Consider the following 20,308-nt stretch of genomic DNA (forward strand, 5'->3'; position numbering starts at 1 on the left):
GACACTTGCCTCCTTTGCAGAGACTTGCTTTTATTGAATCTGTCTTTGAGAGAGTGAAGTTCCAGGGCCTTTCCTCAGGCGCAACGAGTCCAGGACGTTCGCGCTATGGTTCTGATGTTTGAGCCTCTATCCTGGATCATGGTGAGAGCAGCTGAGATTTCTTGGCCTGTTAGCACACTGCATCCTCCTTGTCTGTTACTTCAGTCACATATGCGGGTCCAGCAATGGAATCTGGACTTCCAATGGTCCCAGCATCAACGAAGTCTGAGCAATGTCATCCAGATTTTGACTCAGATCTGCAGTGATGGCCAGAACTGATGGTTGTGACAGACTCATCCCTACTGGGCTGTGGGAGCCATCTAACGGAGGTGGAGATCAGAGGACATTGGTCTCCAACAGTTGTGGGCAACTGAACAGTGGCAGCTGACTGTGATTTACCTGCCACCTAAAGTGGAAGATGTCATCCTTGCCTCCAGGTACTCCTCCACAAAATTCATTTATACCTGGTGCTGGGATAAATGTGTAGCGTGGTGTGGAGCTCATAAAATAGGCCCCATACTAGCAAAAATGTCAGATGTCGTTATGTTTGTTTAACTTTAGCTCAGCAAGGCCTTGCAAAAGGCGCTATTGAAGATTATCTGTCTGCTTTTTTACCTTTCTGAATTTACCAGACAAACTGTCCTTGCATTTTCATAAAGGTTTCCCTCTAAAGCCGTTTTCGATGCCACAGTGGGACCTTAACTTGGTCTTGACGTTTCCCTTTTGAGACTGTTCATATTTGTTTGCTGCTTGTCCTAGCTTAGAACACTATCTCCCTCATCATGATTGCATCAGCTCATCACATGAATGAACTCCAGGCATGTTCAGTTCTATCATCATACTCTACCTTTTTCCTGGACAAGTTGGTTCTGAGTACTCAGACAGCATTCCTAGGGCAATTCATCAACCTTCTTAAATTCTTTGCCCCTCCTCAGCCCTCAAATGAGGAGGGGCCCTATCAGTAAGACTCTAAAAGGGCTTTATGATTTTACATTGGTCGTACCAAGGAACACCATGAGGATGATCAGTTTCTTGTGGGGTTCTCCAGGGCGAAAAAGGGAAGCGTGTGCAGAATAGCATCCATTCTAACTGGACAGTCTTCTGCATCAAGATCTGCTATTCACTGACCAAAAAGCAACCACAAGAAAGTCTGAGTGTCCTTTTCACCAGGTATGAGGCTGGTTACCACTGCCACATTGCGATTTCCATATGTGCATGAAGTACTACTGCCTTTGACAGCCAGGTCTGGTGGGAATTAATCTTCACCTGCTCATTTCTTCAGGAACTTCATTCGCCAGGCATCCAACTCACTCCAGACCATCAATCTGGGAAGGTACTACTTTGATATCTGTTCTAAGGTGATTTACTGTTAGAAGTATCCATCAGGAGAAAAAATGCTCACCTTCAGTAATGTTCTTTCGGTAGATACTCTATCCACAGATTTTCCATTGTTATGCCACCTCGATGTTCTGTGAAGTGGCCTCGTTATAATAGATAAAAAAAGGTCTTACGTTTGAGATCAGCATGCTGGTACAAGCAGTTCACACTCCAAATATGAGGGCCCAGGTTCAGAAATAAGAAACTGGTGTCATTGCACAGGGGTGGTGCCTACACACAGCTCCGCTATGTAACTTCTAGGGCAGTACAGAACCAGTGAGGAGCTGCACAACACCTCCTAGCGGCATGCAGGAGCCCTGCTGATAAAAATGTTCTGGATCCAGTCTGGTACCCTGGTAGTATTCTAAAGTTAGAAACCTGTAGTTAGATTGAATACCCACCATAAAGAGCTGTACCAAAAGTAAGTAACTTGCTCACGACAAAGCTGTGTCCATAGACACCTCACTATCCATTCCTCAGATATGAACCCTCAAAAAAAGAAATACACGCACAGAGCCACATATTTTAGAATATAAGCAGACAGCAGTTGTAAATTCCTTCATTCTGAGCCTTGTTGTTTGGTGAATTAATCTATGTTCAGATGAGAGTGCTACATCTGTAATGCTTAGTAACATAATCAAATAGTGTACCTTTATTCTGCTTATTGTTCTGAGACGGTTAGGATTGTAAGGTGTTTGATTTGTATTGGTGCATACATATTTGTTTTATTCCATTAAGAAAACTTGTCTCCATTAAGGATCATTCTTTTTTACAGGAATGTGGCTGGTATAATCCAGTTACAGATGTCCGGTCGCAGTTAAAGTTCTTTGAGCAGCTGGAAAGACTGGAAAAACAAAGGAAAGATGAAGAGGAACGGGAGGTTTTATTGAAGGCTGCAAAGGTACCTTATGTATGCTAGGTTTATGGGACTATATTAGGCCTAAAATCAAGAAACCCTATTCCAAGAGAAATAGAAACAAGAAATACCTTGAACACTATTTTACAAAGTAAAACAAAATCAATTATTGCAGCAGATGATGCACATTATACATTTCGAGACAGTGAAGTAATAGCAGAATACTTGTTTTATACTGCTCAGAATACTAAGATTCTATGAAATCTGCTGAACAAAATGCTTTAGTATGTATGGTACACTTTTAAATCAATAATAGCAAATGCAAAAACCAGGCAATACAAAATGGATTGATATGAAATGTTTGTATTAAACATATATATTTTTGATGATCGTTATTGGGCTTCATGCCGTTTCAATCATATTTCTCAATACTGCAACAAGGTAGTTACAAGCAAATTTGATATGAGTGATTATTTTAAATACACTGGCTGGATGGAATCATTTCCAATTTTCATACAGAATAGCATCATACCCAGCACAGAGCCTGGAGAACTATACACATAGCATCTGTGTTAGTGAGTGCAGCACGTCTGTTCATGGAGCAGAAACATAAGAAATACAAGAGCATGCCATGCCATGTGTATAATGTCTGAATCTGGAGATGCAAGTGCTGCTCAGTGTTGGTTTTGCCCCAGACTTAGTGAAAAGCTGCGTGTTTGCAAGCCGAGCTGCTTGACCAGTTTATCAAGTGGAATTAATGTTCCCTCTTGAAATAAGTCTCCTGTGTATTGAATTTCTAAATTCTTTTAGGTATCTGAAGCAGGAAATACTCCTCAAAGATGTCTCTGGCTTATAGAACTACATGCAATGTTATTCATAAAGCCTTCTGATAACAGTCAAAGGCTACAGACAATAACCAGCTTGAGTCCTTGGGTAGGATGGAGACGGGCAGGAATAATTCAGCAAGTTTCTCGCTAATGTCTAGCTTCTCTGTGAGGCCCATCTCTGAAGGTGAACAACAAACGATTGAGCAGGCAGCCCATTGAAATTGTCCTGCAAAACAAGAATGTTCATCAGGGGCCCTTAGCCCTCCCTGCTCTGTGGGGGAGCTTCAGCCTGGTTATCACTTTTCTATAACTAATGTTATTTTAGCTTTATAAACTGCTGCTGAGGGCTATACAGGTTGTTAATGGCCCTGAACCAGAGTTGTAGGCAAGCGCCGCAGTCTGTTATAACCGCTTACCCACTATGGATAGAATGTTTCAAATTAGAAAGAGAGAAACATAAAGACAAATATTGGAATGTGGGAGCAGAATACTTAAACCAGCGCTATAAGCACTGAGCTATTCTATTGTCTTCCAAGGATCGCTCAACATTCCAGTGTTCTGATATAGCTTTATAGCCTGCCGTAGTGGTCTACCCGACCATTAAAGGCCCCTCCAACAAACCCAAGGACGAGGGCCTTTAACACGGCCGGCTTAGTCCTGCTACAGCGGTCTATAAAAGCTTTTAGGACAGTGTGCCCCATGAGGGTAGAATGTTCTAATTAATAAAACACGGGCCTCAAGGAACCCGAGGGGTTTGTAATCCTTCTCAGGCTTCGAAGCCATTGTTCACAGCTGTTGCTTGGAATGTTCTACAGCTAACCGCTGTTGAACGTTCACACAAAGGTTGTGATCCCTGGCTTGGCTGAACTGCTTTTTGTAATTCAGCCTAGCCAGGGAGACCCAGGAGCTGAGAAACATTCATCCCTCCCTCCTTCTGAAGTCCTAGTGTCACTGAGCTACTGAACGAGGGAAGGTTGAAGGCTGCATGTATCCTCCTGCACGGCCTCTGCCTTTTGCTTTCTTCAGCCTGAATAATATATTGTTGAGAGGCAGGGAAAAGAGAAAGTCAGATACTCTGTATTAGGACATTGAAATGTTGAGAGAAGCGGGCCTATACCAGTTCATATAGGCAGCTACTGCCCCATTGTCTATAATGGAGTACTCCGCATTTCAATTTTTTAATCCAGATTGAGGACCTGATTAAGGGTTTTAGGTTGGGGGTTATTCAGTCACCAATATGATGGATATCCCGTCAGTTGTATTGCGATCCCGTAATAGCCTATGGAGATCGTATCACGACGGACTGGATATCCGTCCCATTTGTGACAAAGTAACCCGTCCACAAACTTTAAATCAGGCCCTAAATTTCCCAGCATTGTGTCTAATGCACAAAAATTACCTTTTGGAATATGGATCAATACATTCGAAGAGTAATACAGCAGTCTGAGCAGCATGATCATCTTGCCTAAGGCAATTCTGGCTTGTCATCAAAGGTGGGAATTTTTAAGAATACTTTTGGGCTGTAGAGAACCTACTGCTTGTATTAAACACCAAATCCTGTTTGGAGTGCATATTCTAGGCTTTGAAAAGTTAAACTCTTCAACCTAATCAAATTGTGTCCTACGTCTATATTTTTATCGGGGCAAGTTGAACTTAGTGGGAATAGACAATTCTTTGATCATTTAACACCTAAGCCAGTGATAGCTTTAAAATTGTGTGATATGCAGGTTACTCAGTGGGGTCTAAATAACAAGGACAACCCTATCTGCCTACGTAGACCAGGGTTAATATATATTCATATCCAATTGTCCTGTTGGACTTATTCAAAAGTAGTTCCTTATGTGTCTAGAAGGAACATAGAGTTACTTAGTTTTCCCCCTTGCAGCTGAACAAGCAAAGCCTAAAGGGGAGTCTCATGCTGGGTTCTTATTACGTCATCACATAGAGTTCCGATCTGGCTAGCCATCGCCCCTAAAAAATCACAGCAAGGGAGGGTCCCCCACTCTGTTCCAGGGTCTGTGTGTGACTCAGTGAAGCCAGGTCTCCAGATAGAATCAGTGTTGACTTCACGGGGTGGAGCTCTGGCAACAGTCACCCGACATCATGATTTGCTAAGCCACGCCTACCATGTCTGTATTATATTAAAAATTATTAGATAAAATAAATAAATGAAGTTGTAACCAAAATAGGTATTAAACTGGTAAATTATTTTAGAACGATTAAATAACACTTAGAAGACAGTTTAAAAGAAGAAAAGTTCAGTAGAGGAGAATGTACAACCTATTCAGCTAAATACTAGCAAGGGGTTTATCACTTTTCCCAGAAACTTGTTTTTATCATGTCCAAATTCAGTTTGTCATTTATTAATTTGCAAGTAAACTAACGTTTTTTAAACATTTTACTCTACAAGAACCTAACCTTAAAAGACATAAGACGTGAAATATAATCAATCCTTAGAAGCGTATTGGAGATTGAGGAGCTTGAAGGTCTATGAACACTGGCTAGTTTGGAAACAGCAACATCACAAGCGAAGAACCTATATTGCATATAAAAGTGCTAGGACTGAATATAAGGGATTGTTTAAATACAGATTTCAAACCATGATCTAAATATGTTCCACATATGGCACTAGATACAGTTGATATTTTTCATGAATTATAAATCACTGATTTTAAAAAGTTGGCAGACGTAAAAGATGAACATAATAATATAAGTGGTGAAGAAAATCAACTAAGTGTAGGAACTTGTTATGAGAAAACTGTGAAAAAATATGCAATCATGAAACGGAATGTATATTTCAACTATAATAATAGTACAAACGAAGCTTACTGATGTACCAATAGTCCACACATATGAGAATAGATCACCTTGTTATTCCTGTATCATATTTACTCCTTAAGGTACACAAAGATACAAAGAACCCCCCCAGGGAGACCAATTATTTTATCTGTTGGGAGTATTTTGTAAAATGTGTCTAAATAAATAGATTATTTCCTCAGAAACTTTTAAGATAGGACCATCACATTTGAAAGACATTACTGATTTCTTAAAACATATCTGTAATATTTAGTAATAGGAAATATTCCTTTTGGTGACAATGGATGTAACTACTTTATATACCAGTATTCACCATGATGATGGTATACGAGCTGGAGAACACTATAAAAACTATGCCACTAAGATTGTACAGACACACTTTGGTACTACTTGAAATGATACATTCATGTTTTAAAGAAAACATCTTTGTACTCAACAATCAATTGTATAGACAACTACAAGGCACAACTACAGACATCTGTTTCACTTCCAGCTATGCAAATCTAAATATGAGCTTAAGGAAGAAACAGGTGCTTGATACTAACTTTAGTGCAATCCTGAAAAGCAAACTCATTATGTGAAAGATTTATATGTGACCTTTTCATGATTTTTAATGGCAGTGAAATGGAAGTTCAAACTTGTACCAACATAATCAAAATGATCTTGAACCCGAATCTCACAGCTGCTGTAAGCAAAAAAAGAAATTGTATTTTTAGAGGTGAAAGTGAGAATTGTGGACAATAAGATAGAAACATCTATTTTTAGAAAACCAACTTAAGGCAACAGCATTGTCCATGCACATAGTTTTCACCATGAACCACTTACCCAAACATCCTTTTTTGCAAGCTCTTTAGAGCCCAAAACATATGTCTGCCCTAAATCATATCTAGAAGAACAAGAAACAGATCATAATAGGCTGAAGTGTATTTTTTGTTAGATATGAAAGATTGTTTTTGGTACATCGTACAGATGTGGCTCTACCTAAATGCAGGGCACCCAGGTGACATGGTCGGGCCTTGGGGATGGAGTCCCTGGGTCCGAAATTGGCCTAGGGAGGGGGGCTGTAGTCCCCCTCCCCCACACTGACCCTTCAACCAACGAGGTAGCACTTACTAACTAACCAGTAGAAAGTGCTCCATTTGGCCAGATATTTTGTGCAAAATTGTGGACTCTTGTTGGATAAACAAGCAGGTGAGCTTCTGTTCTGTCCATGATGCTCATTTCATAGAAATTAAACCTCAACTGGAAGCACTTATAAATATAAATGTTCCAGATGCCCCAGTTGAAGCACCACTTCTGGAAAGGACCAATGATCCTAACTCCTGGGCTTTGGCGCAGGCAAAGCAAGTGTGTTTCCTCTGCAGTTGCTTTGAGGAGCTGAACCATCTTTCATATATTGAAGGGCAATCAGACACTCTCACAGTCACTCTCTCACCCAGAGATACCCTCTCACACTCAGAGAGACCGGCCCTGCGGTCAACTCCTGCTATGCACAGCCAAAGCCTGTGCGCAGTGTGAGGTTGGGTGGTTGGGGGGGGGGGGGAGGGTTGGCAGCAGAGCTTGGCCGCATGGCAGGCCGTCCGGGCAAACCCCACAGCACATGGCCTAAGGCCAGGCTCACTGGTAGTTGGATTAAAATATAGTAATGAAAATTACTTTGTTAAAAAACCCATAGAAATTCACTGAAAAAATGAAGGTTACTGGGACGTTATAGTTAGGAAATAAAATTTCAAAAACCTTAGAAATTCACTTGAAAAACCAAAGGTTACAGGGGCGTTATAGTTACATTCTGAATGTACTCATACAAAACCAGAGAAATTGAGCAGTTAGTTAGTTATTTCAAGTAATTATAACTCGCACCCTCTCCGGGTATTGCTAATTACCCCAGATATTACAGCACTCAAGAGAACTTTTATAACATCAATAAAAATATCACTGAAATGATAAAAGTCAAATTATTGAAGAAATAAATGTGCATGGCATGGGCGCAAGTTATAGTGACCTTAGGGAGCAAGTTGTAGTTACTTGAATTAACTATAACTGCTGAATTTTTCTGGTTTTGTGCGAGTAAATTCAGAACCGAACTATAACTTCTATATAACCTTTAGTTTTACGTTTTTTTTTTTTTTTTTTTTATTAACAAACTTTACTGCGTTTTCAATTTGCCTTCTAATGGTGGTACAATCATGTTCATATTTTGTGCATAATATATTCATATTTATTCATAGATACCAGGATTACAGAACTTGGTTATATGAGCATCGGTTTACGGATTTGTAAATAATACTTAACTATGTCCCCTCCCTAACCCTTGGCAACTGCAGTTACCTCTGATGTGATTGTGCTGTATGTCTAAAGGCATCTGTCTGACGTTTAAGTGATTTATGAGGAAATCTCCACAAAACAAAGAAGCAATTACGTCATATAGCTAAGAGGAAGGACCCTGATTTGGTGGAGATTCATGCCTTTGTAGTCTTGTTGGACTCTCAAAAGGAGGTTTCATGTTACCACAGAAATTTGGAGAAAGACGCATGAGTCACAATCACATTGCCAAACACCTACAAGGTCTCTGGAGACATTTACTCGTGGTCTACAAAGCACCTCTACTTTAGAATACACACTGGGCATTTCCCAAGGAGTCAGAAAGAACTCCACTTGGGTAGATATTTTGTGCAAACCGTGGACTCTTGCTGGATCAAAGGGCAGATAAGGTTCCTTTGTAGCTGAGTCTCTCCCACAGCTACTTACACAGACACTCACACACCCACTCACAGGCACACTCAGACACTCATGCACCCAGTAACTGACCCACTCAGACTCTCACAGACCCACTCACACCCAGATATTCCATCTCATTCCTATTTTGACACCCACACTCACACCTAGAGACATCCTTTCACACCTATTCTCACACCCAGAGAGACAGGTACAGTAGCCTAACCCCCCCACGCACATCTTTCGGCCATGCACAGTGCATGTTTGGGTGGTTATGGGGGTTGGTTGAAGGGTCTGGCCATAGGTAGTTGGATTAACACATGGTAATTAAAATAACTTTACTTTTTTAACTTTACTTTAAAAAAATAGAAATTCACTGAAAAAACAAATGTAACAGGGACCTTGTAGTTAGGAAATAGAATTGAAAAAAACATAGAAATTCACTTAAAGAAACAAAGGTTACAGGGATGTTATAATTAGGTTCTAAACTTACTCACACAAAACCATAGAAATTCACTTGATATAGTTAGTTATTTCAAGTAAGTCTAACTCGCGTCCTAACGTAACTATAACTCGTGCCTTCGCCATACACTGCTAATTATCCTAGATAATACAACATTCATGACAACTTCTATAATATAATTATTAAAAATATAAATGAAATATTAGCAGTCAAATTATTGAAGAAAAAACTGTGCATGGCGGGGCGCGAGTTATAGTTACCTTAGGGCGTGAGTTATAGTTCCATGAAATAACTAACTATAACTGTTGAATTTCTATGGTTTTGTGTGAGTAAATTCAGAACCTAACTATAATGTTTCTTTTTAAGTGAATATATATATATATATATATATATATAATATGTTTGCTGGCATGTGTAGCTGCAGATACACATGCTATGCATATCTCTCCCGACATCTAGTTTGGGCTTGGAATGTTACAAGTTGTTTTTCTTCAATGAAGTATTTTCGGAGTCACGGTATCGAGCGACTACTCCTCTTGGTTACAGTGCGCATGGGCATCGACTCAGTTGTTAGATTGTTTTCTTTCCGTTGTCAGGTTCGGACGTGTTTCCTCTCACAATGAGATTTCGAATCGGAAAACCTTAGAAAACCTATTTAATTGTCAGTATTGTTTCAATCGCGTTTTCCACCTAACATCGAACTGATAATACAGTTGGAATCTAGATTTCGCCCTTCTGGGCGCGTGCACCAGACTCTGGCCTGATCGGGCCTACCGCGTGGAAGCCTGATGGATCGGACTCAATTTTGATTCTGCCCTGTGTGCCACACGAAGTTCCCATATACAGACCAACATCTGGTTTGTAATTTGTGCCTTTCTCCTGAGCACTGAGAAGATTGCGAAGACTGTAGATGGTTTTGATTCAAGAAGACCTTCAGAGATCGCAGAGCCCAAAGATTAGAAATGGCTTCGAAAAGTACAGAACATCTCAACATCATGGAAGAAGAACAGGCGCAGACAGCAGTTCCATCCGGGATGCCGACTCCGAGCAGGAATCAGAAGAAGATAGGTCTATCACGGCTGGCCAGCACGTGAGTACGTCTGCCCCTACACCCATATATAAAAAAACTACCGAAGGCCTTGGATACACTACTGCCAGAAGGCCATGGTTCGGCCCGAAAAAAGACTGTCGTCGACCAACCTTAGGGTTCGGCGCTGAAAAAGGCCACTCCTCCATCCACTTCAGAGCCAAGCAAGTCGGTTAAAAGTTCTACCTTGGACTCCAGTAAGCGTCCCCATTCCTCGGAGTCGAAGATTCGACGTTCTGCTTCTGAGCCGAAACAGGCGATTTCATTTTTGGGACCGAAAAATAAGATTCAAACTTCGGAACTGAAAAAATCCACATACACAGAGGAACAAGGACTTTCGAGCAAACTTAAACAAAGCTCGAAGCCGATGCAAGAATCTTACAGATGAGGACACTAAGATTCAGCCAATTTTGGAGGTTATGGATGAAAGACAATCTAGAATCCATATACATAAAGAGACTGGCAGAATCCTGACTGCTCCTCCTTTAAAGGCTAAAAATAAGCTGGCTTTTCAAGAGGAATTAGACTCTGCTCAACTACCAGCAAAAGTTAAAAAGCAAAAGGAGAACCCAGCACCTCTCCCTATTTCTCCTCCTCATTCTCCACAGCTTTCTTTTTCACCTCCACACAATAGTCCACCATCATTGCCTTCTCCAACACACTCCGAATGCTCCCATGGTGATACATTGGACCTTGGGTTCTGTATTACCCTGATCCTGTTCCAGACAATGATCCTGACCTATACCCCTCCAAGCCTTCTTCACCAGAGGACACTACTGCCTACACTCAGGTATTCTCTAGGGCAGCTGTTTACCATGGGGTGCTTATGCACACTAAGCCCGTAGAGGAGGACTTTTTGTTCAACACTCTGTCTTCCACTCACTCTAGATACCAGTGTCTCCCCATGTTGCCTGGAATGGCCAAACATGCCAACCACATTTTTATTGAGCCTGTCAAAGCTAGAGTAATTACTCCTAGAATTGACAAAAATACAAACCTGCTCCTACAGGCCCTGACTACATCACACATCAAGTTCCTCTAGACTCAGTGGTGGTAAGTGCGGCTAGGAAAAGAGCTGACAGCTAATCATCAGGAGCTGCTCCTCCACCTGACAAGGAGAGTAGAAAGTTTGATGCTGCTGGCAAGAGAGTAGCCACGCAAGTGGCTAACCAATGGCAAATTGCAAATTTGCAAGCTCTTCTTGCCAGATATGATAGAGCCCACTGGGATGAGATGCAAGAATTCATACATCACCTCTCAAAAAGAGCATCAAAAGAGATCATAACAGGTTGTTGAAGAGGGACAGGCCATAAGTAACAACCAGATAAGGTCTGCCCTTGATGCTCTGATACAGCCGCAATGAGTGTAAATACCTGCCACTACGATAAGAAGGCATGCATGGTTATGCTGTTCTGGTTCTAAACCAGAAATTCAACAGGCAGTACTTAACATGCCTTTTGATAAAAAACACATATTTGGGCCTGAAGTGGATACCACCATAGAAGAACTGAGAAAGGACTCATACTGCTAAGGTAATGGGAGCACTCTACACCACTTTATATAGAGGCTCCTTTCGCAGGCCACAGTTTAGAGGAGGGTTCAAACCACAATCCTCTTAAGCTTCTACCTCCCAGACAAAACAGGGACAACAGACACAATATCAAAGAGGTGGGTTTAGGGGGCCCTATAGAGGACAATATTTAAGAAACAGAGGCAAGTTCCAAGCCTCAAAACAAGCCACTGCACCATCCAAACATTGACTTTTTCCCCACCCCTCAACCACACACATGTCCTGTGGGGGGGAAGACGACAGCAATTTCACTCTCATTGGCAAAATATCACCACAGACAAATAGGTGCTATCAATTATCCGCAAGGGCTATTACCTAAAATTAATCTCCACCCCTCCAAACATTCCACCATGTTACCACAAATTGTCCCTAGAACACAACGTTCTGTTACAGCAGGAGGTACAATCCCTACTACTAAATCAAGCAATAGAATTGGTCCCACATTCTCAACAGGGAACAGGAGTATACTCACTATACTTCCTTATTCCCAAAAAAGATGGCACTCTAAGGCCTATCCTAGACCTCAGGCCTCTCAATCTATACATCCTGTCAGAACATATTCACATGGTAACTGTGCAGGATGTCATTCCACTACTACAGAAACAAAATTGCATGACTGCTTTAGACCTTAAAGATGCGTATTTCCATATACCCATCCACCCATCCAGCTCACAGAAAATACCTCAGGTTTGTACATTTGTACATATGTATCTACTTTACAGTTGCATAGACATCTCTTTATATTCTTATACTTTATCATTCCTGCCTTCACCTTTTGCGGGAAAACAATCTAACAATGGAGTCGATGCCCATGTGCACTGTATCCAAAGGGAGGAGTCACTCGATCCCTTGACTTCGAAACGACTTCTTCGAAGAAAAACAACTTCTAACACTCCGAGCCCAACACTAGATGTCGGAAAAGCTATGCATAGCATGTGAATCTGCAGCACTACATGCCACGAACAGATGTACACTGGGTAAGTGACATTTTCCATTATTGATTTTTATATATATATATATTCACTGAACATTTTAAAGGTTAAAGGGTGTTCTAGTTAGCTAAGGTACTAAGGGCCTAATGTTGCAAAAATCCAAATTGCGACTTGCAATTTGCGAGTCCCTGCGACTCGCAAATTGCAAGTCGCAATTTGGTATGCAGAAAGGTGTCTCAGACACCTTCTGCAACTCGCAATGGGGTCGCAAAGACCCACCTCATTAATATTAATGAGGTGGGTCGCAGTTTGCGACCCCATTGCGAGTATGGGCACTCACGGGGATGGTTGCCTGCTGGTGACAGCAGACCACCATGTCCGTGACTGCTTGTTAATAAAGCAGTTTTTTTTTCCAAAGTGCAGCCCGTTTTCCTTAAAGGAAAACGAGCTGCACTGTGAAAAAAAAACCTAAACCTTTAGTTTCAGATTTTTTCAGGGCAGGTAGTGGTCCATTGGACCACTGCCTGCTCTGAAAAAATATTTTTTTTTCCAGTCGCAAAGGGGAAGGGGTCCCATGGGGACCCCTTCCTGTTTGCGACTGGGTTACCATCCACTTCAAGTGGATTGTAACTGCGATTCCATTTGCGACCGCTTTCACGGTCCCAAATGGAATTGAATCGCATTGCGAGTCGCAAATAGGAAGGTAACACCCCTTCCTATTTACGAGTCGGAAATGCATTTTGCGAGTCGGATCCGACTCGCAAAATGCATTTCTGCATAGCAAAGAGGCTTTTGCGCCTCGCAAATGGCGTTTTTCGCTGTTTGCGAGGCGCAAACCCTTTGCTACATCTGGCCCTTAGATTTTAGTTCCCATTAACAAAAAAAAAAAAAACTTTAATGCCATAGGAAAAAAGCAAAAGTTAAAGTGACCCTAAAGTTAGATCTGTTAATAAGATAAAAACTATTGTTTTAAAACAAAAACCACTAAAATTCCCCAGTTATAATTGACTGAGCTAACTATAACTTGCCCCCACTGTGCACTGCTTAAGACCTCACATATGAAATCACACATGACCTATTTTTATAAGAACTCTTTTTTATTGAGTATATATATATATATATATATATATATATATATATATATATATTCAGAACCAAGTAAACATAATACAGTGCAATGCATATGAGACCCCTCAGATACCTATATCTCAGGAGAATTCACATGTGACATATTAAATGCCATCATTAATGACTTCACTGATAACCCTCATAGTCATATGCAGCGTAGAGTTACTGAATTTACATTTATGGATCCATAGCATGGAAGTTGCATTAGGCCTGGAGGCAAGCCTAACTGGGAATGTTGAAAGTTTTATGTAATGCACTGTTTATAAATTAATAACATTTTTAGTGTAAGTAAATCTCCCTGTTAAGCATCAAAAACAACATAAAGGTTGAGTTCAGCTTATGTGGGTTGCCAGATGTATGTTTGAAAGTAGATTGGGGCTTAAAGCCGAAGGCTATTCCAAAAATATACAATCCACCACTGGATATTGAGCATGCGCCCATAATAAATAGTTGTAACACACTCTTTTAGAGTTAGTGTAATTTTAGTTAGGTCCGAGTTTCCATAGGAAGAGTTTTTTTGGTTCACTAAAAACTTTGGTGCGGTTTGACAAATTTTCACAAACTTTCCAAAAAAACGTTCATCCACTTCCGCTCCTTCCTGTAAGGTTTCGTGGTGATCCATTAAGCAGTGCCAAGGAAATTTGGGGGAGCCTTTGAAGACCATTTTTCATATTAATTCCCATAAGACATTTTGGGTAGAAATACAGAAAAAAGCTCAACAGAAAAAAGCTCAACAGAATGATTCCAAATTTGCCAGAAAGTTGGAATGTTACTCAGAAAACATGCTATTGGTTATTTGGTGTAAATCCGGTCTACTGTTTTCAAGAAATGTGGGTTTAAATAGGTGTTTCAGTGGGTTTGAAAGATTTAAAAAAAAGGTATATCTGGGTGGTCGGCCTTGTGGTACCATAAATATTTTTTTTTTAAATGGTTTCCTGATTTGCTGAGAGAGCTTTTTCTCCCATTGACATTTTTGGTCCTAGGGGCCTAAAAAATCTGATTGGCTGATCGCAAGTGACCACCACAATCCTTGTTAGGGTAAACCAGAAAAGTCACCAAATTAACATGTACTTAAACCTTTGGTAGCTTGGCACAGAAGCAGTCAGGCTTAACTTAGAGGCACTGTGTAAAGTATTTATGTGGCTCACAAGCACTGATAAAGTGAAAACACATCACAAGAAAAATCCCACACCAATTTATAAAAATAGAGTAAAATTTAATAAATTGGTTGACTCCAAAAAAACAAAAGTCCAAGCAGTAGAACCAGAGATGTGCAGTTTTAAAGATTTTGGACAAACCAAGCTCTAAAAAGCATAAAGTGCCAACTTCATTTATCTGGTCGCGATAGACTGGGTCCAAGTCACATATTCAGGCTGACTGCAATGGAGTGCGGGTTAGATGCAGGACTGAATTCGGGTCCACTGACAAAGTACCTTGTGGCCTGGCAATCGAGATGCAAAGTTCTTGCGTCGCCCTGTATAGAGTTACATTGATGTTGAGAAAGTCTGTTATGTCCCTATGGCTTGAACAGGGGGTCAGCCGACTGATCCTTTGAAGTTTCCCAGATTCCTTGATTCTCACAGGCACGCTGAATTCAGCTGCATGGCTCACAGCAGCAGTAGAGTCCTGGGGCAGCAACAGCAGGCCTTGAACAGCAAAGCAGGGCTTGGTCAGCAGGGCAGACTTCACAGCTGGGCAGTCCTTCTTCCTGGCAGAGTCCACAGGTCCATAGGTGATCTTGGGAGTTGGGTCTGAAAGTCCAATATGTTTACCTGCTGCCAGCTTTGAAGTGGGAGAAGCTTCTGGAGTTTCCTTCTACAGAGGTGTTTGGAATTACCTGTTTCCCTGCCCTGGTCCCAGTCTGTCTTAGGGGCACAGTAGGGTAGTGTGAAGTCCCTTATGTGCGAGCTGAGCCAGTGCCCTTGAATTGCAAATATGGTAGGTGACAGCTCTTCACCCCTTATCAAGTTGAAGATGGCCCATCCTACCAATACCTATACCCTCATTTATGATACTATCTAGAAAGAACATACAAAGACCACCTGCCAACTACATTTAGTCATGTGATTCAGGAACAGGCTGTAGGCACCAAATGGTTTAGACAAGAAAATGCCGACTTTTGAAAGTGGCTTTCTCAGAATTATGACTTAAATCTGACTTTACCATTAAAGAGGGTTTTAAATTACAACACCTCAGAAACCAAATGACTTTCATACCTGCTTCAAATCAAAAGTTATCACTTATTAAATGTAATAAGGTAACCCAATATTATCCTATGAGGCATGTCGGCCTTGCAATAGTGAAAAATTGCTTTAATGGTTTTTAACTACCAGGACATATGAAACTTAAAAGTACATGTCCAACTTTTTAAATACAATGCACACTATCCTATGTGCTGTTTAGGAACTACCCAACGGGTGGTATTCATGTATTAAAAAAGAAGGTTTGGGCCTGGCGAAGGGTTTATTTTGCCAGGTCTAAATTGTAGTTTTAAAACTGCACACACAGGCTGCAATTGCAGGCATGAGACAGGTTTAAAAGGCTACTTAAGTAGGTGGCACAATGCGTGCTTCAGGCCCACTAGTAGCATTTAATTTACAGTCCCTGGGTAAACCTAGTACCTGTTTACTAGGGACTTAAATGTAATTAAAATGTGATGATTGAGTGAAAGCCAATTTACCATGTTTTTTTTTTTAAATAACTTTTTTTAATTGATTTTATGCAATAATACAAACACATAACACATAAGCAGTGCATGGCTCCATTCTGCGGCAGTATCTAGATCCGGTTACAAGGCACATCAGTATGTTTCAAATTAGCAGTACACATGGTTGAACTTAGACATTTGCACATTAAATGAATAGGGGACATGAGCACATCGAAGCCAAGTCGTTGATCCAGTTATACATTGAATAAAACAGTTATGCTTGGTTGGTTGTCACTGTACCTCGGGACAAAGGGCTCCAGCATCACCCCTCCCCATCAGAGCTTTCCTCCGAGCTAGTTACATCCTCAGGAGCAGATTTATTGAATAGGGACCCCCACAACATGATCGCTTCCAAGGCACCCTCGTCAGTACGGGCAGTACGCATGTGAATCTCCTCGGCCAACCCCCATTTAAGGAGATCCCTCTGCCAAAAGGACACCTGTGGCACTCGGTTCCTCATCCAGCTGATGGCCACTCGCCTCTTGACCAAGAGCATTGCCAGCAGGGCCAAGCTATAGGGAATCTTCTGCCCTCTGGGCTTCACCACCACACTCAAAAGGCAGGCCAGGCTGTCATTGCCCATTTCTTCCAGTATCCTTGGCACCACATCCCTCCAGAATGTTTAAATCGCTGCATACGCCCATGCCAAATGCAAAAATGTGGCTCCCCTCTCCCCCATCCAGCGCACCGTGCCTTCATCAAGGGGTGCATCCTGTTAAGTTGCTTAGGATTTCACATAAGTGTGGTGTAAATGGTTGAAGTTAAGCAGTTTAAATCTATAGTTATAGGGCACCTTCTTGACCCATGCACAATCAGCATCCTTAGCAGGCTCCTCCACCTCACGCCCCCCATCTTCCAAATCATGCTTAAGGACCAATAGTACCACTCTATGTCCTCCTGCCAAAAATAGGAGATAAGTAAGCTATCCAGCGTGTGGAAGAATTGTGCTCTCAGCAGGAATATTGCATTTTGAACCAGATAAAGACAACAAGAGGGAAAGGCCAACTTGAACATTGCAGCCTTGCCCATCACTGAGCAGGGGAGTCTGTTCCAGAAAGCTATGGAACCCTCAAGTCCTGCAACAACTCTATCCTTATTCAAGAACCAATACAAGTCCTTAGTGTGGGTGACCCATATTCTCAGATATCTAAAGCCCTTCGTCTCCCAGCGGAGGCCTAGCCCGGGCAACTAGTTTGCTTGTACCCCCACAAGTCCACCAAGTGGGGAGAAGAGTGATTTCCGGATGTTAACCTGAAGACCAAAAACCCTACCAAATGCACTTAGGAGCTCCATCAAGATTGGCACAGCCTGGCCAGGGGAGTGCAGCTATACGAGCGCTTTGTCCAGATAGAGTGATATAAACCCCTTCCCCCCCCCCCCCCCACCTACCACCACCCAAGAGAATCCCCTAGGTTCCAGCTGTTTATGCAGAGGGAGTGCCAAAGGTTCAGCGGCAAGGTCAAACAGGAGCAGTTAGAGGGGACAACCCTGCCTTGTGGCTCTGTCGACCTCTCACTCTTCAAAGAGATAACCCCCAATCATAACACCGACCATGGGGCTAGTGTATAGGAGCTTCACCCAGCTACAAAAGACTGGCCCAAACCCCATCCCCTGCAGCACTGCCAATAAATAGGGCCACTCCACAGTATCAAATGGTATTTCGAGGGAAACCAGTGCCATCTCAAGATCAAAGTCCCTGGTTTCATGTAAGGCGTGCATGAGTCCCTGGGAGATTAAAGTTTGTGCTGTGGGCTGGCATAAAGCCTCACTGGTATTTATCCACCAGATCTCGGATCACTTCCCTCAACCACGTCGCTAGCAATGTACATAGTATTTTTACATCCAAGTTGAGCATTGTAAGGGGTACGCCTTAATTGTGCCCTTAGCCAAGGTTTCTCAAACAGACTGCACCGCCTGTTGAGCCTGGAGCACCCCCTCCCATACCTCAGGTGAGAGCACCTCTTATTCCTGGAGTTCTGCCAAACCACACTCCTGTGCCCCCAATTCAGCCTCCAGCTGTTGTTGTATGCCACAGGGGGTTCCTATACAGGCCATGGCTACCTTGAGGGCCTCCCAGTCCACAGCTCTATAGGAGGCAGACCCCCAGTTAGCATCTAAATAATCAGTGAGGGAGGTCGCTGGTGCATCACGACACATGGCATCCACTAAGTGGTCAGGAGGCATACGCCAGCTTCATACACACCGTACCTCAGTGCCCCATTGTAATTTTAGCAATACAGGCACATGATCAGAAAGAAACCACCCTAGATGTGTCACCCCTGCCAATTTCTGAGTGTCTGTTCAGCCCACCAGTATGCGATCCAATAGGCTATAAGTGTTGTGGGTCAAGGAATGACTGGTATACTCTTGTCCATCGGACTGCAGGGCACGTGAGCCATTGCAGAGTTCCAGGTTGCGTATTACTGCTGCAAAGGATGTTATCATCAAGGGCTTAGTACTGCTCTTGGGTGGGTAGCGATCTACATGCCATCTAGGATACAGTTGTAATCCCCCACCCATATTATCGGAGTCCCAACACTGTCTTCCAGGAGATCCTACATATGGTCATAGAACTGTTTATCATCTACATTATGTGCATAGATATTGAGGAGTGTAATGGCCTCACCTTACAGCGTACCCTGGACCAGGAGATATCGCCCCTCTATGTCTGCCTCACTCTAAGTATGTCAGAAGGGCACCCCAGGTGCAACCCAAATGCCCACCCCCGAGCATAGGAGGAGGAAGTAGCTGAAAACAGTTGTCCCCTCCATTTCTTCCCCAACTTCAGAGATTCCTCCCCTCGGAGATGGGTTTTCTGCAGGCAGGCTATATCTGCACCTTATGCCTTCTAAGGAACAAGTGGACCCTATCCCTTTCAGAATAGCCCTTTAAGCCACTGACATTCCATATTAAGGTGTTCGTAGTTTCCGCAATGTCAGATTACGATGTCTCTTCAACAGGGCCTTACTCTGCCCTCCCCTCATCCAGTGGTCTATACGTACTACCCCTTCCATTTGAGAGGAGTGGCATAACTCCCTACGTGCACTCCAAACATCATTTTACCCTCCAAACCTGACAGGAATACCAAACAAAGTAACTCCCTCAACAGCCCACCACCCTGGAAAGACAGTATAAAAGCATTAGCTCATTCTGCACATCCATCAGACACCATGTTGTCAGGACCCACAGCCTAACCCCTTGACCCACAAACGTGGCCTACAACGTAAGGTGGAGGAGGCCCTTCTGGCCCCATAGATTATGCTATATTCCTACCAACTTATCATGAAGATTGAAAGACTCAATTTATACAATACCCTGCAATAACTGTATCATCATCATCATAATCACACTATGCCTTTGCTGCATTGCTCAAGGAAGGAGAGCAAAAGGATGAAAGGGAGAACACGTAATAATTAAAGCAATCAACACATGGGTAAGGATATGCAGTCAAGTAGTAGAATCTCCCAGGACTGAGTCAGGCCCTGAGGCAGGCGCAATCCCTGTCAAGACAGGCCTAGTGTCTTGGGTCACCAGCACCATGGTGCCGTCCTCCTGGATATCGATTCTTGATGGACTTTCATTTCTGCATGGAGACTAGCCTCCCAGCCCAGCCGCCTCCAGTGATCTCCTATTCAGGCTGCAGGATCCACGGGCACACCCTAATCCACCCCACCAAAGGCCCGCACGCTCCCGGTTCACCTTCTCCCACACCTGCAACCATCTCCATACATCCTCTGGGGTAGCAAAGTGTGACTTGCCTCCCAACAGGACCATCAGTCGATCCGGGTAC

General features: G+C 42.5%; 1 protein-coding gene across 1 annotated transcript in view; it reads left to right on the forward strand.

Annotated features, from left to right (window-relative positions):
- The window catches only part of LOC138267494 (transcription initiation factor TFIID subunit 4-like), a 1,241,721-nt gene that overhangs the window by 632,654 nt on the left and 588,759 nt on the right, over nucleotides 1-20,308 (forward strand). Inside the window, exon 12 of the mRNA XM_069216487.1 lies at nucleotides 2,192-2,317. Coding sequence (XP_069072588.1) covers nucleotides 2,192-2,317 — 126 coding nt within the window. The remainder of the gene's footprint in view (nucleotides 1-2,191; nucleotides 2,318-20,308) is intronic.

This window comes from Pleurodeles waltl, chromosome 12 (genome assembly GCF_031143425.1).
Source record: "Pleurodeles waltl isolate 20211129_DDA chromosome 12, aPleWal1.hap1.20221129, whole genome shotgun sequence".
Taxonomy (NCBI): domain Eukaryota; kingdom Metazoa; phylum Chordata; class Amphibia; order Caudata; family Salamandridae; genus Pleurodeles; species Pleurodeles waltl.